The sequence below is a fragment of the Haemaphysalis longicornis genome, unplaced genomic scaffold (assembly GCF_048455015.1).
Source record: "Haemaphysalis longicornis isolate Haplotype H1 unplaced genomic scaffold, Haemaphysalis longicornis Haplotype H1 scaffold_168, whole genome shotgun sequence".
In the NCBI taxonomy this organism is placed as follows: domain Eukaryota; kingdom Metazoa; phylum Arthropoda; class Arachnida; order Ixodida; family Ixodidae; genus Haemaphysalis; species Haemaphysalis longicornis.
The window spans coordinates 325,014-343,428 of NW_027526274.1; the positions used below are offsets into that span (position 1 = coordinate 325,014).

The window sequence follows — 18,415 nt, forward strand, 5'->3', positions numbered from 1 at the left end:
TTAAACGCTATACTTATGTTCAGACTTGTTACTCTGCCTGACAGTGTTACTTTGAGCGTTTTAATAACGTTAAATTTCTTACGTTGCTTTAATGTTACGCCTTGAACAGTGCAATAATGTTGCAATGAAGATGTTACCTACGTTGCCTTGCGGTTATGTCCTAACATTATAATAATGTTTACATCTTTACGCTCCACTAATGTCCTGTCTTGAACATTCCCTGAATGTTATTATAATATTTGTATATTTACATTACTTTAATGTTGAGTTGTGAGCACTGTAATAACGTTAGCATTTCTAACGTTGGTTTTAGGTTGTTTCCTGAACTTGCCCTGAACATTTTTATAATGTTTGTATATGTAAAGTACATTACTTTAGTGTTGAGTCCTGAGCATTGTAAAAACGTTAGCATTTCTAACATTGGTTTTAGGTTGTTTCCTGAACGCTAAATAAATGTTCGGAACAAAACGTGAACCTACATGTTTCTTTTCAATGGAAAAACGTTTTTGACATGACATAAACATTGAACGTTTTTTTTTTAACGTTACATTAACATTGCCATGTAACACTTAGCGTTATTTAACTTTCGAAACTTCCAGATAACATTGTTCTAATGTTCTGTGCTACTTGTGATATTGCGCAGGAAATTTCGAACAACCTGCTGGGGGCAATTTACTGTTGAGAAAGTAAAAATGAAGTGCATGTATTAGAATTCATCCCTTGTGAATCTATGCCGACCTTCAAACATTTCCTCCAGCATGAAAAACTTGCGTAGCATAGCCCACTTCCACTTTTTAAGCTCGGTTCATCTGCAGTGTCACCGGGTAATATGCAACAGCGTACGTTTCTTGCATGCGCTCAGTCTGCCTTCGTGTTCGACAGAAACCTCCTCCAGCTCCTTGGGACACATGTAGGATCTCGGCACGTGTGTTTACACAGACTTCCTCTTCCACTATAGAGCACAAATACCCAAACGTCACACCCTCGTGGCCCCGAGTGAAAACCCTCGCTTCCTGGAGGAAGACACGCCCAAAAGGAATCTAACGGGGCAGCGTGGCGCGTCAACTTCCGGCACACTGGTGGAGACCGGAAGTAGGTCTTCGTTATCGTCGCTTCACGCGCCATCCGGAGTGACGACAGCCCGGGGTATCTCGGGGAGTGGCTCGTCTTGCAGGAAGACAGCGCGCGATCCGGTAGAGGTTTCTACAAAGCATCATTTGAACCCTGCTCAGTCGTTGTAGAGCAACTAGAGAACGAACCACAGCAGTTGGAAAATGAACGCCACCGTGACGACCATGTCGCGTTCTTTCGCCACCCCCGTGACGACCATTTCGCATTCTTTCACCACCACCGTGACGACCCTGTTGCCTTTTTTGGCCACCGAAGTTGTTCAGACCACAACCGAAGTTCAGACTACAGTAGGAATCGAACTTACCACAGGGAGCGCGAATGACAACACCTCCGCGGTGCTACGATTCGAGGACTACCCGCGGCCGGTGTTGACCGGCGGCTTCGTTGCTCTCGTCATCATGGCCTTCTTCGGCGTGATCTCCAACGCCGTGTCCATCGCCGCACTGCTCCGGTCCTCGAAGCTGCTGAAGAACGCCACCACGGCGCTCGTGATCAACCTGTGCTTCACCGACCTGCTCTTCTCCGCGCTGAGCACACCGCTGGCTGCGACCGTGTTCTGGAACGCCGGCTGGGTGTACAGCGACGGCCTGTGCGTCGCGTACGGTGTGAGCCGCTTCTTCAACACGGGAGCCTCCATCTTCACAGTAATGGCCATCAGCATCAACCGGTACGTGGCGATCGTCAAGCCGGGCCTCTACCCTCGGGCCTTCACCGAGGGCAACAACCTGCTGGTGGTGACCGGGACGTGGCTGCTGACTCTGTCGCTGCTCTTCTGGCCAACGGCGGGCGTGTGGGGCCAGTTCGGCTGGGACGGCGACATCGGCACGTGCAGCGTGGTGCCCAAGAACGGGCGCAGCAGCAAGGCGTTCCTCTTCATGGTGGCCTACTTCGTACCGGCCACGTCGTTCGTGATCTGCTACAGCCGCATCTACTGGATCGTGCGCAAGACGCAGCGCAATCTGCGCCAGTACAGCACCAGCCACAAGTCTGCCGCCTTCGTGGCGCGCTTCTTCGCCCAGCGCCAGGACGGGGGCGCCGTGTCCGCGGAGAAGGTGCAGCGCCAGCAGCGGCGCATCGCCAAGGACTGGCGCCTGCTGAAGACGGTGTTCGTCATCTTCGCCGTCTTCACGCTCTGCTACCTGCCGCTGCTCGTGCTCAAGGCCTTCCGCCTGCTGGACGACTACCCGGGCGTCCAGGTGTTCGCGTACCTCACCTTCTACTTTTCGGGATGCGTTAACCCGGTCATCTACATCTGCATGAGCCGCGAGTACCGGCAGGCCTACAAGGAGCTCTGGCCCTGCGCCAAGAGCGCCGTCCTGTCCGACAGCACGGGAAGCCAAGAGACGCCCGTGTGATGATGATCCTTTTTTTTCGGTGTTGCTCCGCATTATCGCTACCACTTTCCAGACGACGCCAGGGCGTCTGAATCATGCTGAACATGTCCTCCCGCGCACTTGCAATCGATGCTACACGGACCTACAATTTTCCCACAAAGGGGTTACAACTTTCAGAACGCGGTCCGAACTGCACGTAGCGTGATGACAACGTGGGTTTTGCCCCATTTACTTCTAGAGGCAGATGTCAAAAAAAAATGATTCGAGATTTTACGCCGGCACATTATTAACGAATTCGGTAATTGTCCGCATTTCGTGCCGGTTCAGAGTCACCAGAGCTGCGACGTGTGTACGCGATCATTCGCTTGCCTGATGATTCAAAACAAATACTGTGTTGAACGTTCCGCTAGCGGATAAGCCGAAGTTGTCGTACTATAAATTACGGATTGGGAGAATCACTAGTATCTCCTTGTTCATGTACTCTTCATGTGTTCATCTACTCTGTATTTTTTATTTATTTATTTGTATATTCGACTTTCGCAGCTTTCCACTGTACTTGGTTCTTCTGCATATATACAGCCATATCTGTTATCTGCAATTGACGTCCACCCGTTTTTCTTGCCTCTGTGGTGTTTCTGTTTTTATTTTGTCCTATTTTACCATACTGCTCGTACAGCCGTTACGGCGCAGTATACTTGTTTGTTTATTGCGTTCACGTCTTTTTCAATCGGCATCTCGCAAAGTTATGCATAGTTATTCAGCTAATGTGCTCACTTCACGTGTATATGCGCTTGCCGCCCCACTCCACACTCCTTGTAGAGTAGCTGGCCAAAACGCTTGCATGTCTGTCCTCTCATTTGTAAATAAACATGTCCAAGTACTTATAAGTTCACGAAACGAACGCTTCATTCAAAAACAATGGAGACAGAGAGAGAGAGAGAGAGAGAGAGAGAGCGCTCTTTTTTACAGGACAGCAGGAGCTCTGCCGGCATGTTGTCGCATATATGCTAGTCTTCGAGAAAGGGAGATGTAAAAAGTTTAACATGAAGCTCGGCGTGAATGCCGTAAAAGTACCGATGCTGTAGTTCTAGATTGTCTCTGTGCCGCCGATGTCGTGTAAATGATGAAATAATGCAACCAGCACTTTTCTCTGAGTTGATGGAGACGGCCAGGGTCCGAGAAGAGCTTTCAGAGATATAAATCCGTACTTGAGTCACTCCATCGTCTATACGAAGAATGGACGCAGGAGATGAAGCAATTGACTGTTTGTAAGTAAGATGCTTTTTTACAGCGAACGCATTTTTGTTCCTGTGTGCTACAAGTTCTTGACGTCCCTAAAGTTCGTCATTGACTCGCTGAGCCCTAAAAAGTATTTTCTCTCCAGAAATCGTTTTATGGCGCCGAAAAAAATAATACTACTATGTAATAATTGACTTCTACCAAACAAATGAAATTGAAACAAGCGACGAAGCCTTAATCGTTGCGCATATGAGCGCTTCAAAAACCTTCACTTCAGAAGCCCTGGCAATCTGCGCACAGCCTCTGCTTACCTCTTTTCGGCTACTGTAAATGCATGAAACAAACGTCTATTCATATGCACCGCACAGGCAATTTACGGGAGGCGATAAACAAAATGGTGCACTGTGCTCATTGATTTCTGATTAAATGATGGTCCAGCGAAGCTTACCGTCATTTCGTCGCGGGGCCGCGAGAATTCAATCTACAAATCATTTATAGTGACCATCATCCTGCCCCACACAACATCATTCCGCTTGCGCGAAAAAGGACACATTGAGGAGTGCGCCTCAATTTTTTGTTGTTGGCGACGGATACGAAAGAATGCGGAAAAGCGACACTGACTACTCCGCTGTCAAATACGTGTCGCGAGGAAGAGACTCCGGCAGGCGGGCACAGTTCGCGGACCCACTCAAAAGGTACCGCAGTAACGGCAACATCACTGATAACCTGGGCAGCAACCTTGCGAATAAATTATTTTAGGCCATAAGATGGTGGTTCCGCATGCATAGTGTACTTAAACAATTTGTACGGAACATGCACGCCCCACTTACACAAAAGAAGAAATCCACACGATGCTTTTCGTAAATCTTATCTAAATGCAGAATACCCCAAAAACTTTCGGCGTCAATCAATATTCTGTAAGAAAGAAGAAAAAAAAGAATAAACCGTGGCGAAAACTAGACGTGGCGAATAAAACAAGGTAAGACATACAAAGGCGCCAACTTCCAACTGTTTATTTAAAGGAAACCTCACGAATTTATGCATGACTTATCTAAACAGAAACAACAACAAAATCAAACAAGGCATAATCATGCTAACAAGTGTAAAAGGCGGTGACAATAGCTAAAAACGAATAAGTACAACAGCTGCTGAAAGAATGACAACAAATCTAATTCAACCCCAAGAGCAATCAAGATGGTTCAATAGCGCGTGCGTGCATTCCAGGCGCAGACCAAACCGAAAAGAGGGAAGGAAAACTGCGCGTGCAAAGCTACACGCTGTGGTTTAAAAATGACATTTCTTTTAAAGACGATAGTCTTTCTTGGGCTACTTAAACCCAGAAATTTTGGTCTGTCTGTATGTCTGTGTGTCTGTATGTCTGTCCGTCTGTCTGTCTGTGACTCGATTCAGCCACCCGGCCAAAGCAAAGCAATGCCTGCGCAATAGTCTTATATAGTCACAGCTAAATCTACCCGTCTTGGTCCGGTGTAGTGTTCATACTTGTCAACATTGTAGAAGAAGAACAAGACATTACGCAAATATGAGACAACAAATCAATACAGAAGTGATATTTGCAGTGTTCCTTTATAAAAATTCAAACATGCTTGACTTTTGCGAAATTAAATACTTCATCAACTGCAGAAAAAGAATTCACTCCGCCGTCGCCTGCTGTCGCCAGCGCCACTATAGCTTCTGGCGCCATTTTAAGAAATCAACCGGCAACAGTTACGCAAGGTTCCACTAGATAGTTTCCACGTTCTGCTTGCAACGCACGTGGACTAGGGAAACGCGGTTCTATAAACGTTGAAGTAGGGTGCCTCGATTAACGCGCGTCTTCGCCGTACGGCAGCGTTCGCATCGAGACACTCGGTTTGGAGCAGCGGAACGCGGGAAATTTAAAATGATTTAAGCAAACCTTTGGTGTCTTTACCTTGGGAGGAGCGCGACGCAAGAGGAACAACATGACAGGTGAGCGGTAAAGCGAAGGGAGGCATTTACTTGGCAAAAGTCGATAAAGACTATCGTCTTTTGACGACATTTGCAACGAAAGGAGCAGATACGCGGCCAATTTTTCACTGAACGCTAGTGACGGCGTGCTGACACACTTCCCAGGCGGCGCAGAAAGTGTGCCCCAAGACCGGCCCGTCTATGGCCGCTTTCTGGCATGTCCGGCCAGCATCCAGGTTCTGGCAGCCACTGATCATGCGTTGAACGGCCAACATTCGGCAACCAGCACTTCGGCATTTTTCCGTCCGCCCGTGTCCGGACGCACAACGGCAGATAACCGGCTGCCAGATATTCAGTTCTCTTACGGATGCCGATGTTGAGAAAGAGAACGGCCGAAGCACGGCCTTAGGGCATCCGTTTTTTCTTCGGGAAGCGGTAATCGGCCGAAGCACGGCAAGCGACCGGCCACAGAATATGCGTATTCTTGCGGCAGTTGGTGTTCGAAAGGAGACCGGCCGGAGCGCGGCTGCCGTGCATTCGTTGTTTCAACGGTGAACCGCGCGTCCGGCGGTCGTACGGCCCCAGAATATACGTTTTGCATTCGGTTAGCTGTCTTCGGCCGAATTACGGCCAGCGAATGGCCACAGAATATTTGGCAACCGGTGTTCAAGAGGAGACCGGCCTACGTAAGGTATCTGGTTATACGTCCTTTTTTCGGCAAACGGCATCCAGCCGAACAACGGCTCGCGCCTGGGCGCCGAGAATTCATGCACAGACGTGTTTGGAAGGAGACCGACCGGTTTTTTTCTGGGGGGACAAAGAGCCGTTAGGGAGCCGAACGACGGGGACGCGTTTTTCATCCGCTCCGTGTTTCTACGTTTTAAATGAACGAACATCGTTTGTCAAACAGTAATGAGTGTTCTCGGTGAACGGGCAAGGTACAAGGACTCACTGGGCATTAGCAGGGAACCTTTTAGGCCATCGAAATGTCATTTATTGCCACAAGAAGACTGTGCCACGCCGACGGGTGAGCTAAGCCTCGCCAGTCATCGCCGCTACCACGCTTCTGCCTCCGGCTTCGTCGACGCATCATCTCGAGGCTATTCGCCCGCTCAAGAAATGGAGAGCATTGGAGACATCGATCCACCAGAGATGTCCGATCCGAGATGGGGATGGTTCACCAAAATAACTGGCCTTCAAGGGCATCGAGCAAGCGGCAACCACGCAGGAGCTAAACCGCCACCATGTCAAGGACTCCCCACCAAAGAAAGGCAAGTGCGAGCAAAAGCGCAAGTTATTCTGCTTACAATTAAACTGCGACAAGCAATGTTGCACTATGTTGTTGGTGATAAACGTAGAAGAGACTCGCTCGTGCATTGGTAGGATCAACTTCATGCCCTGCACTATGTTACTTCAGGGGATTTTACGACTGCTTTTTTAGAAAAAAAATTATTTTAAGTTTGCGATAACAACAGAGCCTTGTCACTGACGAAGCCTAGCTGTTAATTTAGTTCCGATGTTTGAAGGTGAGCTTAGCTACTCTTGGGATGTGACTCATTTGCTTAAACATAATCGCCAGCATCCTAGCAAACACGGATTTTGTCAGGATTTTCTTGCTCAACGCAGATTGTTGAGTTCACGCACGATTTGGCTCTTGCAATAGATAAGCTTAAAGTGGTTGACTGTATATTCTTGGACTGCAGAAAAGCAAATGATGGTGTTGCATATCACCTTCTGCGTAGTACATTTCATCCTATGAACTGAATGAATCGGTTTTTGCATTGTTATTACTATTGGCCCTATAGCTTTGTTCAAAAGTACTGTGTAGTTAACCGGACTATAGCGAATGAACGTGATTCCGTATACCTGCAGCTTTATTCGCATTTAATAACATCCTGGTGTGCTGAATCAGAAAAGTTTTTGGATGTTAAACAGTGTGTTAACGGCACCTTTACAAGAAAACCTTCATTCCAATTGGATACGTATACCGTAAATTATGCTGCTGTGACAACGGCCGAGGAATATAAATACCTAGGAGTTTATTTAGGGAGCGGTTAGAGGTTAAATAGGCAGGTTCACACCATAAAAGTTACGGCTGCATATGTTTTTGGCTTTCTGAGACGAAATTTCAGTGAACCTTCATCTAACTGAAAAGAACAACCGTATTTCACTCATGTGCGCTCAATCTTGGAGTACGCATGTGTTTTCGTGGATCCCTACACCAAAGAGCTCGTTGATACGCTCGAAAACATACAGAATATGTCAGTGCAATTCGTATTAGGTAATTGGCACGCTCAACTTAGCATGAGAGAAAGTAAAAGTAAACTGAAATGGCAGGACGTGAAAGATCACAGACGAAACCACAGGTTTAACTTTTTTCGTAATATCTATTATTCGAAAACTGTTGTAGAAGGGGAGAAGTATGTCCAAGTGCCATTCTACATATCTCAAAGTGGGACCGCTAGCTTAAAGCAAATTATTAACTTTCCTTTAAAGGTGACGCCTTGCGCGATTCCTTTTATTTTACATCAATGCTGCAGTGTAATTATCTTCGACCTATGATTGCATTAACTGTTTATATTGACGATTTTCAGCGCGCTTTGTAGAATTATTTTGTTATTTTGTCTCATATTTAATGCTTAGTGTTATGTATCTCCCTTCTGTAATGCATGCAAAGGCAAGCGGGCATCAAATAAATAAATAAATAAATAAATAAATAAATAAATAAATAAATAAATAAAACAATGAATAAATAAATGAATAAAAATAAATAAATAAATAAATAAATAAATAAATAAATAAATAAAAACAATAAATAAATAAATAAATAAATAAATAAATAAATAAATAAACTTCCAGAGGCGCAAGTTTGCCTCCGACGGGTTGAGAACCCTACGCATTCAACCTTGACCAATAAAATATTTATTGCCCTATTCGTTGCAGTATGCAAGGTTTCCTGTATACATGCTACCATTGCTATGTTATTGGTTTGAAACAAATTATGTAACTCTAATTTTACGCCTTTCCTTGCGTGAACACAAAGAGATACAACTGCAGCCACCTGAAGCAGGGCGTCATTCGCGACGCGTCTAGAATTTTTTGAACGTAGTATGACATTAGAAGAAAATTAAGTTCTTTTGGACTATTGAGTGGTGTGGATGTAGACTCATGAAAGCAACATTAAAATAGATTGAAAATGAAAGTACCTGTTCGCTCCTTCTTAGGATCAGCCCTGCGCAAGATCATCAGAAAAGTTGATCGAGTAGAAAATGTCTTTGCAAGAAAAATGGGCAAAAAACTGGACATACTTTTTTGTGAAGGAGTTATATTAAATGCTCCTGAGTGTTTTGTTGAGAACCAAAACGCTTCGTAAATGCATTTACGCCGGTTTTATATACATCAAAATTGGTCAAGCAACTGTTATAAAAATAGTTTATGTAGTCATAGCATGAAAGTGTTCCGGAATATTGCCCTAAAAGAAATTGGCTAAAAGCGGCGCAATTTATCTCTCTGAAATTCAACCCACTAAAGTATGCGCCCTCCGCCGCCCGCCCCCCCCCCCCCCCCCCCCCCCTTCTCTTTCCTGGTTTATTACAGGTAAGCCGCCCCACAGAGGATATCAGGATCTGGACAATACATCTATTCAAGCTCTACAAAGAACTGAATATTTTCTGTGTTCGGCAGTAAAAGAGGCACAGCAATTAAAGGACCGACAATTTGTGAGCACTGTTTAATAAATGAATTTTGCTGTCAACTGAGGCTGGTAATTAAGCAAAGCTGCGCTGAAAGCTTGACGGCTGGTGCTTGCGCGCGAACTCACTTTGATGTGGCTGCATTGGACCCAAAATGCTGGGTTTGTGCTGCTTCTGCACTGCGCGAATGAGTCATCTGCTTGCGCGACATGCAGTGACCGGCCTCAGTACAGCTAACGTACTGTGGCTGAACTCCAATGCCCGTAGCACGGCCGTATTTCCGGTAGCTGTAGTCCGGCTGGAGTCCGACGACCGCATCTCGGCTGTCCTCCGGCGGACGTACTTCGGCCGTACACGGGTGGCTTTGGAATGGCCGGAGCCCTGCGGCTGGAATCTGGCCGTATGACCGTAAGCCGGTCGACTGGCCGACGGACACTGGCCGTTGGACAGCCATCGGAGTACGGCCGTATACGGCCAAAAGGCCCACATTTGGACATGGGCCGAACATGGCTGCCGGAAAACGGCCGGACAGAAAATCACCGGCCAAAGTACACCGGCCTGTTTTAGGCCGAACAGTCCTGTGCTGCCTGGGTTGTCTCCGGCTCTTTTGATAAAAACCGCCTCGATCAGCTTCCTTTCCGTTTTGTTTCTTGCTCTCCTCAGAAAGGTCGTCCCATCCAGGAGTGGCTCACACCCACAGCGCTTGCAGTGGTCTGCAAGGTGCCCTCCCAAGTTGCTGTTGACGGACAACCGGTGTTCTCTGGCACGTTCGTTGAAGCAACGTCCAGTCTGACCAATATACACCCTTTCGCACTTCAAGGGGATGCTGTAAATGACGTTGCTAACACACTCGGTGTATCGCGTTGCGTGCGTCTTTGAGCATGACTCCGGTATCTTATTGGCCATCATAGGGCACACTTCAGCCAGTTTGCACGGGGCGGAACACAGAACTCGCACTTTATACCTGCATGCGACCTTCTTGACGTTGTGCGAAAGCCTGTGGATGTAAGGTATTACGTGAGTTTTCATTTTTCCTTCTCTTCCTGCCCTTTTTACCGTGTTTCGTCTTCTGGAGGATGCTTTCACACACACTTGTGATAATGGTTGGAGGAAATCGGGCGGCTTCCAATCGGCTGATCTGATTGCGAAAACTTGCAATCAGATTGTGCTCGAAAGATTTCGTTAAGGCCGAATTAAGGCATGGAGCGGCTATTCCCCTCTTTATCAGAGGCCAATCCCCTCTTTTTCTTTACGGGCAAGACCCACAAGCCAGAGTGCCCACTGAGAGTGATTATATCTGAGAGAGGATCCTGGCAAAACGAGATCGGCACGTATCTTCAGCGCATTCTTACCAAGCTTACGCTGCAGGACCCTTTCTTGGTGCGTAGCTCGACCGAACTTGTGCAAGCTCTTGCGGAAGGCGAGTTGGCGTCTGTAGACAATGGTTTTTCAATTGGTGTGCAAGATCTGTTTTACTCTGTACCCCAGCAGGGCTTGTTTAGAGCAGTGCGTGAAACAACAGAGGCGTCGGGTGAAGTTGAGTTCCAGAACAATGCTGGCATGAGCCCAGAGCAGTTTTTAGAGATTGGAGTGTACATCGTGTGTTTTAATGATTCTTTCTATGTTCAAAAAGATGGTATTAGCATTGGTCCATCTATTGCTCCGGTTTTGTGTGACATTTACCTAGCATACATTCACAAGCGCATTGACGCAAAAATCGCCAATTTCGATTTTAATGTGGCTAGAATTTTTAGATATCTGGACGACTACCTGGTGCTTTTAAATTTGACTGATTCTAACCTTGACGTTGCCGTGGCGGCTGTGACTAATACCTTTTTATCTGATCTGGTGGGCTAGACTTCACCAGAAGGGTGCCTCAGGGGAATACGATACAATTTTGGGATCTAAAACTTACTGTGGTGTAGTGGCGCCCTCTAGTGGAGCGCCCGCTCACTGTGGGCGCTTGGTTGTGTTAATTGTAACTAGATGTCGTTGCTGTGGTCGCACGTGACGGGTCACGTGCGTATGCGTCTAGGTGTCGTCTTGTCGAACAATAAACGTTCTCTTTGGGCTCTGGTCTTGGTGCGAGCAGGCCGCACTCTTTCTTCTTGGGCTTGTGCGTGGGCCCGGCGCGCTGAGCCTTCGCTCCCGTCGCCGCCGAGGCCGCTCGCCGTCGCCCACGACACAACATCTTTTTGGCGACGAGGATGGGATGCTTTTCTTCTGCTGCGACGACATCGTCGACGGGTCCGGCAGAATGAAAACGTGAGTGCGTTTGACCTCGCTCGAGTGTGACTGTCCGGCGCGTCTGGCGTCGCGAGGCCTAGCGTTCTTTGTGCTGACGCTTGTCGAACCGTCGTTTAGGCCTCGCCCTACTTCGTTCTTCTGCTTCTGCTCCTGCGTCTCTCTCCTTCCTGCTTGGCAGCATGGGCCTCTTCGATAACCTGCCCGTTTTCCTCGAATTGCCGGGGCCGCCTCCGATTCCGTGGCATAACTGGAAAAAATTGTTTCAGGCCCATCTCGAGGCGGCTGGCGGCAGCGACTGGAATGACGGACGACGCGCGTCGGCGCTCGTCAGTGTTTTGGGTAGGGAGGGGCAACGAAGGTATTTTGCTGAGGCGGAGCAGGACGAAGCAAGGAGGGATGCCGCCAGTAACGTGACCGACGCTCATGTAACCAGCCCTATCGTGACCGACTCCGCGACCGACTGTAGTGTGACCGCATCCTCGGCTCCGGCCATTTCGAAATTCGACCAACTTTTGGAGCAGCTGGACCGGCTCTTCGCTGCGTCCACAAATACGCTTGTTGAACGACATGAGTTCACAAGCCGTCGTCAATTTCGGGGGGAAAGTTTTTTAGAATACGTGACCGCTCTAAAGGAGAAAGCCGTACGTTGCAAGTTCGGGCTGACGTACGCGGAGCGCGTCCGAGACCAAATCATACATGGAACGTCTAACCCCCAGGTTAGAGAAAAGCTGCTCGCACATGGCGAAAGGTTGTCTTTGGAGAAAGCTGAAGAGATTGGTCGGAGTTTTGAATCTTTGTCGTTGGCGAACCAAGCCTTCGGTTCGCATCAAGTACAAGCAGTAGGTCGACGAGGAGAAGGTGGCGTCGCGGAAGATGACAGTCGGGGAAGCCGCCGCGCTCAAGATGGCGGCGTGGAGAATCAAGATGGCTTGGGCCGCCGGGGAGGCCGGCGCGCTCAAGATGGCGGCACAGGAATTCAAGATGGCCTGGCCAGCCGGGGAGGCCGTGACGTCATTCCACCGGGTTCGGGAAGGCAAGATGGTGGCCTCCAAGATGGACGTTTCCATCCGCAGTCAGCTGTAGAGTTCCGCGGTACAGTTCAGAAGAAGTTTGCAGGCAAGCTTCAGTTGTGCGAACGATGCGGAAATAAATCGCATAATTCAGCATTTCCAAATTGTCCAGCCAGAAATCGGCGCTGCAACTCTTGTAATAAGTGGGGACATTTCGCATCGATGTGCCGTAAGCCGGCACCAGTGCATCGAGTTTCTTCGAAGGAAGCTACGGGATCCGCTTCGACACCGGAACCTGTAGAGCATCCAGCATCCACGGAGATCAACGCACCCGCAAGATCTTCCGTCTTAACAGTCAGCACTTCTTCTAGAAAGGACTTAGTCGTCCAAGCTGAAGTCAGCGTCAACAATCCTCCAAGAAAGGACTTAGTCGTTCAAGCCGAAGTCAGCGGAGTGACCATGCAACTCTTAGTCGATACCGGAGCATCCGTGTCGTTGATGACTGTCGAAGATTTCAAGCGTCACTTCAGTAAACAGCATGCGCTGTCCAAGGCTTCCGTCAACTTGTGGAATTTTTCCAAACAACGTATCGGCATCCGCGGCTCATTCCAAGCTCCTGTTCAAGTCTTGCAACGGTCTTGCTCCGTCACATTCTACGTCACCGACAAAGGGACATCTCTTTTGGGGCTCGACGCCATCCAGCAACTGGGCATTCAGATCGACGGTGCGTCTCTTACGTGTCGACTAGCATCGGTGTGTGCAGTGCAGTGTCCCGTGAACGTGCCCCCGGGTTTCGAACATCTCTTCAACGGCGAGTTGGGTCTTGTCAAGGACGTCTCGCATAAGATCCAACGGCGGCCAGGTGTGACTCCAGTTGCATCTAAGCTACGAAGATTGCCTCTTGCTCTCCGTGATCCAGTGTCCAGCGAGCTGCGACGCCTCGAGGACAATGATGTCATTGAGCGTGTCGACGCCTCGGAGTGGGTTTCGCCACTCGTCGTCGTCCGGAAAAAGAACGGGGACATTCGGCTGTGTGTGGACCTCCGGGAACCGAATAAGGCAATTATCATTGATGGGTATCCTTTACCGCATGTTGAAGAGCTGTTGCAGATGTTTCATGGTGCTGTTTGTTTTTCTAAGCTTGACTTGGCGTCGGCTTATCATCAGTTGTTGCTGGAAGAGGGCAGTAGGGACTTAACTACTTTCGTGACTCATGAAGGTTTATTCAGGTTTAAGAGGGTGTGTTTTGGTCTGGCGTCGGCGCCTGCGGTTTTTCAAAAAATGATGTCTCAGATCTTAAAAAATTGCAAAAATGTTGTTTGCTATCTTGATGATATTCTTGTGTGGGGAAAGACTCAAGCTGAGCATGACGCGAGCCTGGTTGAAGTCTTAACATGTATAGCAAACAGTGGCATGAAGTTGAACGACAAATGTCTTTTTTCGGTCAAGGAACTTGATTTTTTGGGTCACAAGATTTCGGCTGAGGGCATCTCACCTTTGGAGAGCAAAGTAAAAGCTATAGTTCATGCTCCCGCTCCTACGGACATAAAGTCACTGCAATCATTTTTAGGTCTTGCAGGATACTATGCTAAGTTCATAAAGAACTATGCAGAGATAGTTGAACCACTTCGCCTCATGCTCAGGAAGGGTCAGACGTTTTGTTGGTCTGATGATGCTCAGCGCAGTTTCGATCAGTTGAAAGCGTGCCTCACATGTTCTCCGGTTGTGAAAGTCTTTAATCCTGACTTGCCTGTAGTAGTAACTACCGACGCATCTGATGTGGGAATTGGCGCGGTACTACAGCAGCGGTATGGTTCTCGGCTTGAAACCATAGCCTTTGCTTCTAGAACTTTGTCGGAGACTGAGAGAAAATACTCTGTGGGAGAGCGCGAAGCGCTGGCTTGTTTGTTCGCGTGCGAAAAGTGGCACATTTTTCTTTGGGGCAGACGGTTCACACTTAGAACTGACCATCAGGCTGTAGTTGCTTTGTTAGCCGCAGGAGAATCAGGTCGGAGACCTTTAAGAATTTCACGGTGGTCAGCGCGTCTGCTGTACTACAATTTTGACATCGAGTATTGCAAAGGGTCAGAAAATCTGGTGGCTGATGCTCTGTCAAGATTACCCATTCAGACCGGTCAGGAACTTCAGGAAGAAGAGATAGTGTCGCTGGTAACATCAGTAGTCGATAAAGACACCGTGCAGCTGGCAACGAAGGCCGATGTAACGTTGCAGAAGGTAGCAGAGTATGTGTCAAAGGGTTGGCCTGATAAGAAAAAGGTACACAGTGACTTAACAGCTTACTTTCATGTAAGGGATGAACTTTCTGTTGTGGACGGATTACTCATGCGTGATGACCGTGTAGTCATTCCTGGTGTACTGGTACCTACGTTTCTCGAGTTGGCACATGAAAATCATCAAGGAATAGTACGAACGAAGCAACTTCTCCGGGAACGTTACTGGTGGCCTCAAATGGATCGCAATGTTGAAGAACATGTAAAGCATTGTCACGTTTGTCAGCTGGCAGACAAGTCTGCTAAGCCTCATGTAGCTCCGTTACAGCCAGTGGAATGGCCTGAAGGGCCTTGGCAAAAGTTGGGAATGGACATCGTCGGTCCGTTAGATGTGTCGTACCCCCGATTTCTTGTTACACTAGTCGATTACTACTCTAAGTGGCCTGAGGTTCTGGGCACAAATTCCATTTCAACTGAGGATGTCATTAAGTTGTTGGACTCTTCTTTCAGTCGGGAAGGGCTCCCTGAGGTTTTAGTGACGGATAATGGACCCCAGTTTGTCTCCAAACAAATGCAAGAGTATCTAAAGGAAAAAGGTATCCGCCACGTGTTCTCGTCGAATTATTACCCTCAGGCTAACGGCCAGATTGAACGGTTTAACAGAGTTCTCAAAGAACATTTACAGGTAGCCAGACTGGAAGGCAAGGATGCTTCGAAAAGCATTACACAATTTCTTGGGTCGTATAGGGTCACACCACATTCAGTGACAGGTCTTTCTCCAGCTTTTTTGCTGCATGGACGTCAGCCTCGTTCCAAAGTGGATATTAGCAACTTCAGAATACGTAAAAAGGCAGCAGAATCGGACAATTTCCTGCCTCATGTTCGGAATCAGGTCTTCACGAAGCAGCATAAAGCTAAACAGTACTTTGACAGAAGGAAAGGTGCGCAGCCGACCCGCATAAAAGTGGGAGATGTCGTGAAGGTAAAATTCCGCAAGCAAGGATTTCTGAAGTATAGTAAGCCGTTGACAGTGCAAGCTCAGGTTGCACCTTTCACCTTTAAGCTCAGTGATGGAAAGATCTGGAACGCTTCGAAACTCACAGTCGTTCCGAAAGGAATTGAGGTTGGCTCGGCACCGTATTCCTATGACAATGTTGAACTCTCGTCGGGGCATAAAGAGTTTTTGTACTCTTTGTCTAACTTGGACATTTGTGACAGTCAGTCCCCTAGTCTACAGTTGTCAGAAGGGACAAGCCCCAGTGTTCAGACAGACCCTGATCTGTCGGAGGTCTCTACCAGTGCAAGGTCTGAATCCATTGTCCCTCGGGAACCATTAGAATGTCAGGAAGAAAATAGTGAACAAACAGATCCAAATAGCCATGTAGACAACACAAGGGAAAATGAGGGGGCTGCTGGATCGTCAAATAATGCAAGTTCAACGTCTACGCGTCCGCGCCGTAAGACTAAGCAGCCTCAGTGGCTTCGCGAATATGTGCAGTAAGGGGTATACGTACGGTTCATGCTTTGCGTCATGTTGAACGTGTCATGTCTGTGTTGAATCGTATATCATCATTGAAAGTGTTTTGGACGGGTTTTTTTTGGGGACTTATAGAACTGTCGTGAGCGACTGATAGCCTGTTGTGTGAGTCAAGTGAAAGGAAGATGCAGACATTCTTCAAAGCGCGGGAGAATGATGTGCAGTGTGCATTTAAGATGCTGTATGTATTTCGCAGAGTGTGCAAACTTCTTTTGCACGGGAAGATGATGTGGTGTAGTGGCGTATTTCGCAGAGTGTGCGAACTTCTTTTGCACGGGAAGATGATGTGGTGTAGTGGCGCCCTCTAGTGGAGCGCCCGCTCACTGTGGGCGCTTGGTTGTGTTAATTGTAACTAGATGTCGTTGCTGTGGTCGCACGTGACGGGTCACGTGCGTATGCGTCTAGGTGTCGTCTTGTCGAACAATAAACGTTCTCTTTGGGCTCTGGTCTTGGTGCGAGCAGGCCGCACTCTTTCTTCTTGGGCTTGTGCGTGGGCCCGGCGCGCTGAGCCTTCGCTCCCGTCGCCGCCGAGGCCGCTCGCCGTCGCCCACGACACAACACTTACCTTCGCAAAGGACCACACGTGTTGGATGTACCACCCAAGATCGAAAAAAAGCCTTCTTCCATACGACAGCGCGCATTCCCAGCTGATAAAGAGGGGAATAGGCACTTCATGCCTTAATTCGGCCTTAACGAAATCTTGCGAGCACAATCTGATTGCAAGTTTTCGCAACCAGATCAGCCGCTTGGAAGCCGCCCGATTTCCTCCCACCGTTATCACAAGTGCGTCTGAAATGAAATACGGAAGATGAAACACGGTAAAAAGGGCAGGAAGAGAAGGAAAAAATGAAAACGCACGTAATACCGTACATCCACAGGCTTTCGCACAATGTCCAGAAGGTCGCATGCAGGTATAAAGTGCGAGTTCTGTGTTCCGCCCCGTGCAAACTGGCTGAAGTGTAATAAGATACCGGAGTCATGCTCATAGAAGCGCGCAACGCGATACACCGAGTGTGTTAGCAACGTCATTTACAGCATCCCCTTGAAGTGCGAAAGCGTGTATATTGGTCAGACTGGACGTTGCTTCAACGAACGTGCCAGAGAACACCGGCTGGCCGTCAACAGCAACTTGGTAGGGCAGCACTGCCTGTTCTATAAATCACTTGCTTTTTTATGCGTATTAAGAAGCGTATTTCCAGTAATACAGTTATTTTGCCAGATTCTGGCCCCTCTGAATAATTTGAAGCTGTATCCCGCACAAGTATGCAACACACGAGGAGAGAGAGACCAACTTTCTTCAGAGCTTCGTTCAGATGATCGTGTGTAACTCGTCCTTTCTAGGTTATTTGCCAGGTTCAGTGCTCAGAGTTCCTCGATAAGCGTTCTAAATGCGTAGGCTTCTCTAAAGTATTTTTGAGATGCTCTTATGGAGACTCAACAGTCTAACGCTACACACTAGGCAGCGGGTCCCTGCACGCGCATCGCACAGCAGGAAATAAAACGGCTGTCTTCTATTTTTTTCGTTGTTGTTGACTTGTATCAGATGAATGTTTTGTTTTTTTTTCTGTGCCCAACGCATTAATTTTTCTGCACCATCACAAACGTCTTATTAGGAGGTTTGGGGATATTCGGGAGGCTCATAAAGTTCGTGTGGATATTTTCTTCGGGTTATAAGGCATACAGTACCTTCTTCAGAAATCGCCTCCGTGATGGCTGCGTACAAGGCGCGTATCCGCAGAGTGTGTTGTTTATTCACATGTAAATTCAATGAGGTTTGTACACTGATCTCCACTTAGTTGCTGGATGGCGCTTCGCCGCTGTCGCGGCCGGGCGCGCGCACAGCCACCGGAAGTTCAACGGCTCGTCCCGGAAGTCAGGCGTCTGCTACGCTTCTCACCCGCTGAAAAGCGTCCCCATTGGTGCATTTTGGCATTTTGTTCTCACTGTATTGCATTTTGGCTGTACACATCGCGTTCAGATCGCAACTTATGCTATACCGAAATATAGGAAGTTAATATGAAGCAGAATTTAATTGCAAAGGAGAACG

At 48.0% G+C, this 18,415-nt stretch overlaps 2 protein-coding genes across 2 annotated transcripts; both read left to right on the forward strand.

Annotated features, from left to right (window-relative positions):
• Window positions 1-1,191: 1,191 nt before the first annotated feature.
• Window positions 1,192-3,844, forward strand: LOC144166313 (G-protein coupled receptor moody-like). Its single transcript, XM_077695840.1, has one exon. It carries the CDS (start codon window positions 1,275-1,277, stop codon window positions 2,484-2,486), a length of 1,212 nt encoding a protein of 403 aa, XP_077551966.1. The 5' UTR covers window positions 1,192-1,274; the 3' UTR covers window positions 2,487-3,844.
• Window positions 3,845-11,289: 7,445 nt separating this feature from the next.
• On the forward strand, window positions 11,290-16,902 carry LOC144166314 (uncharacterized). The gene is made up of 2 exons (XM_077695841.1): window positions 11,290-11,608; window positions 11,857-16,902. The coding sequence occupies exons 1-2, from the start codon at window positions 11,330-11,332 to the stop codon at window positions 16,330-16,332; spliced, it is 4,755 nt and encodes a 1,584-aa protein (XP_077551967.1). The 5' UTR covers window positions 11,290-11,329; the 3' UTR covers window positions 16,333-16,902.
• Window positions 16,903-18,415: the final 1,513 nt, after the last annotated feature.

Coding starts and splice junctions, on each gene's coding strand:
- LOC144166313 (XM_077695840.1), top strand. CDS start 1,275: ATGAACGCCACCGTGACGACCATGTCGCGTTCTTTCGCCACCCCCGTG.
- LOC144166314 (XM_077695841.1), top strand. CDS start 11,330: ATGTCGTTGCTGTGGTCGCACGTGACGGGTCACGTGCGTATGCGTCTA. Junction 11,609..11,856: donor GGGTCCGGCAGAATGAAAAC/GTGAGTGCGTTT, acceptor AAATTGTTTCAG/GCCCATCTCGAGGCGGCTGG.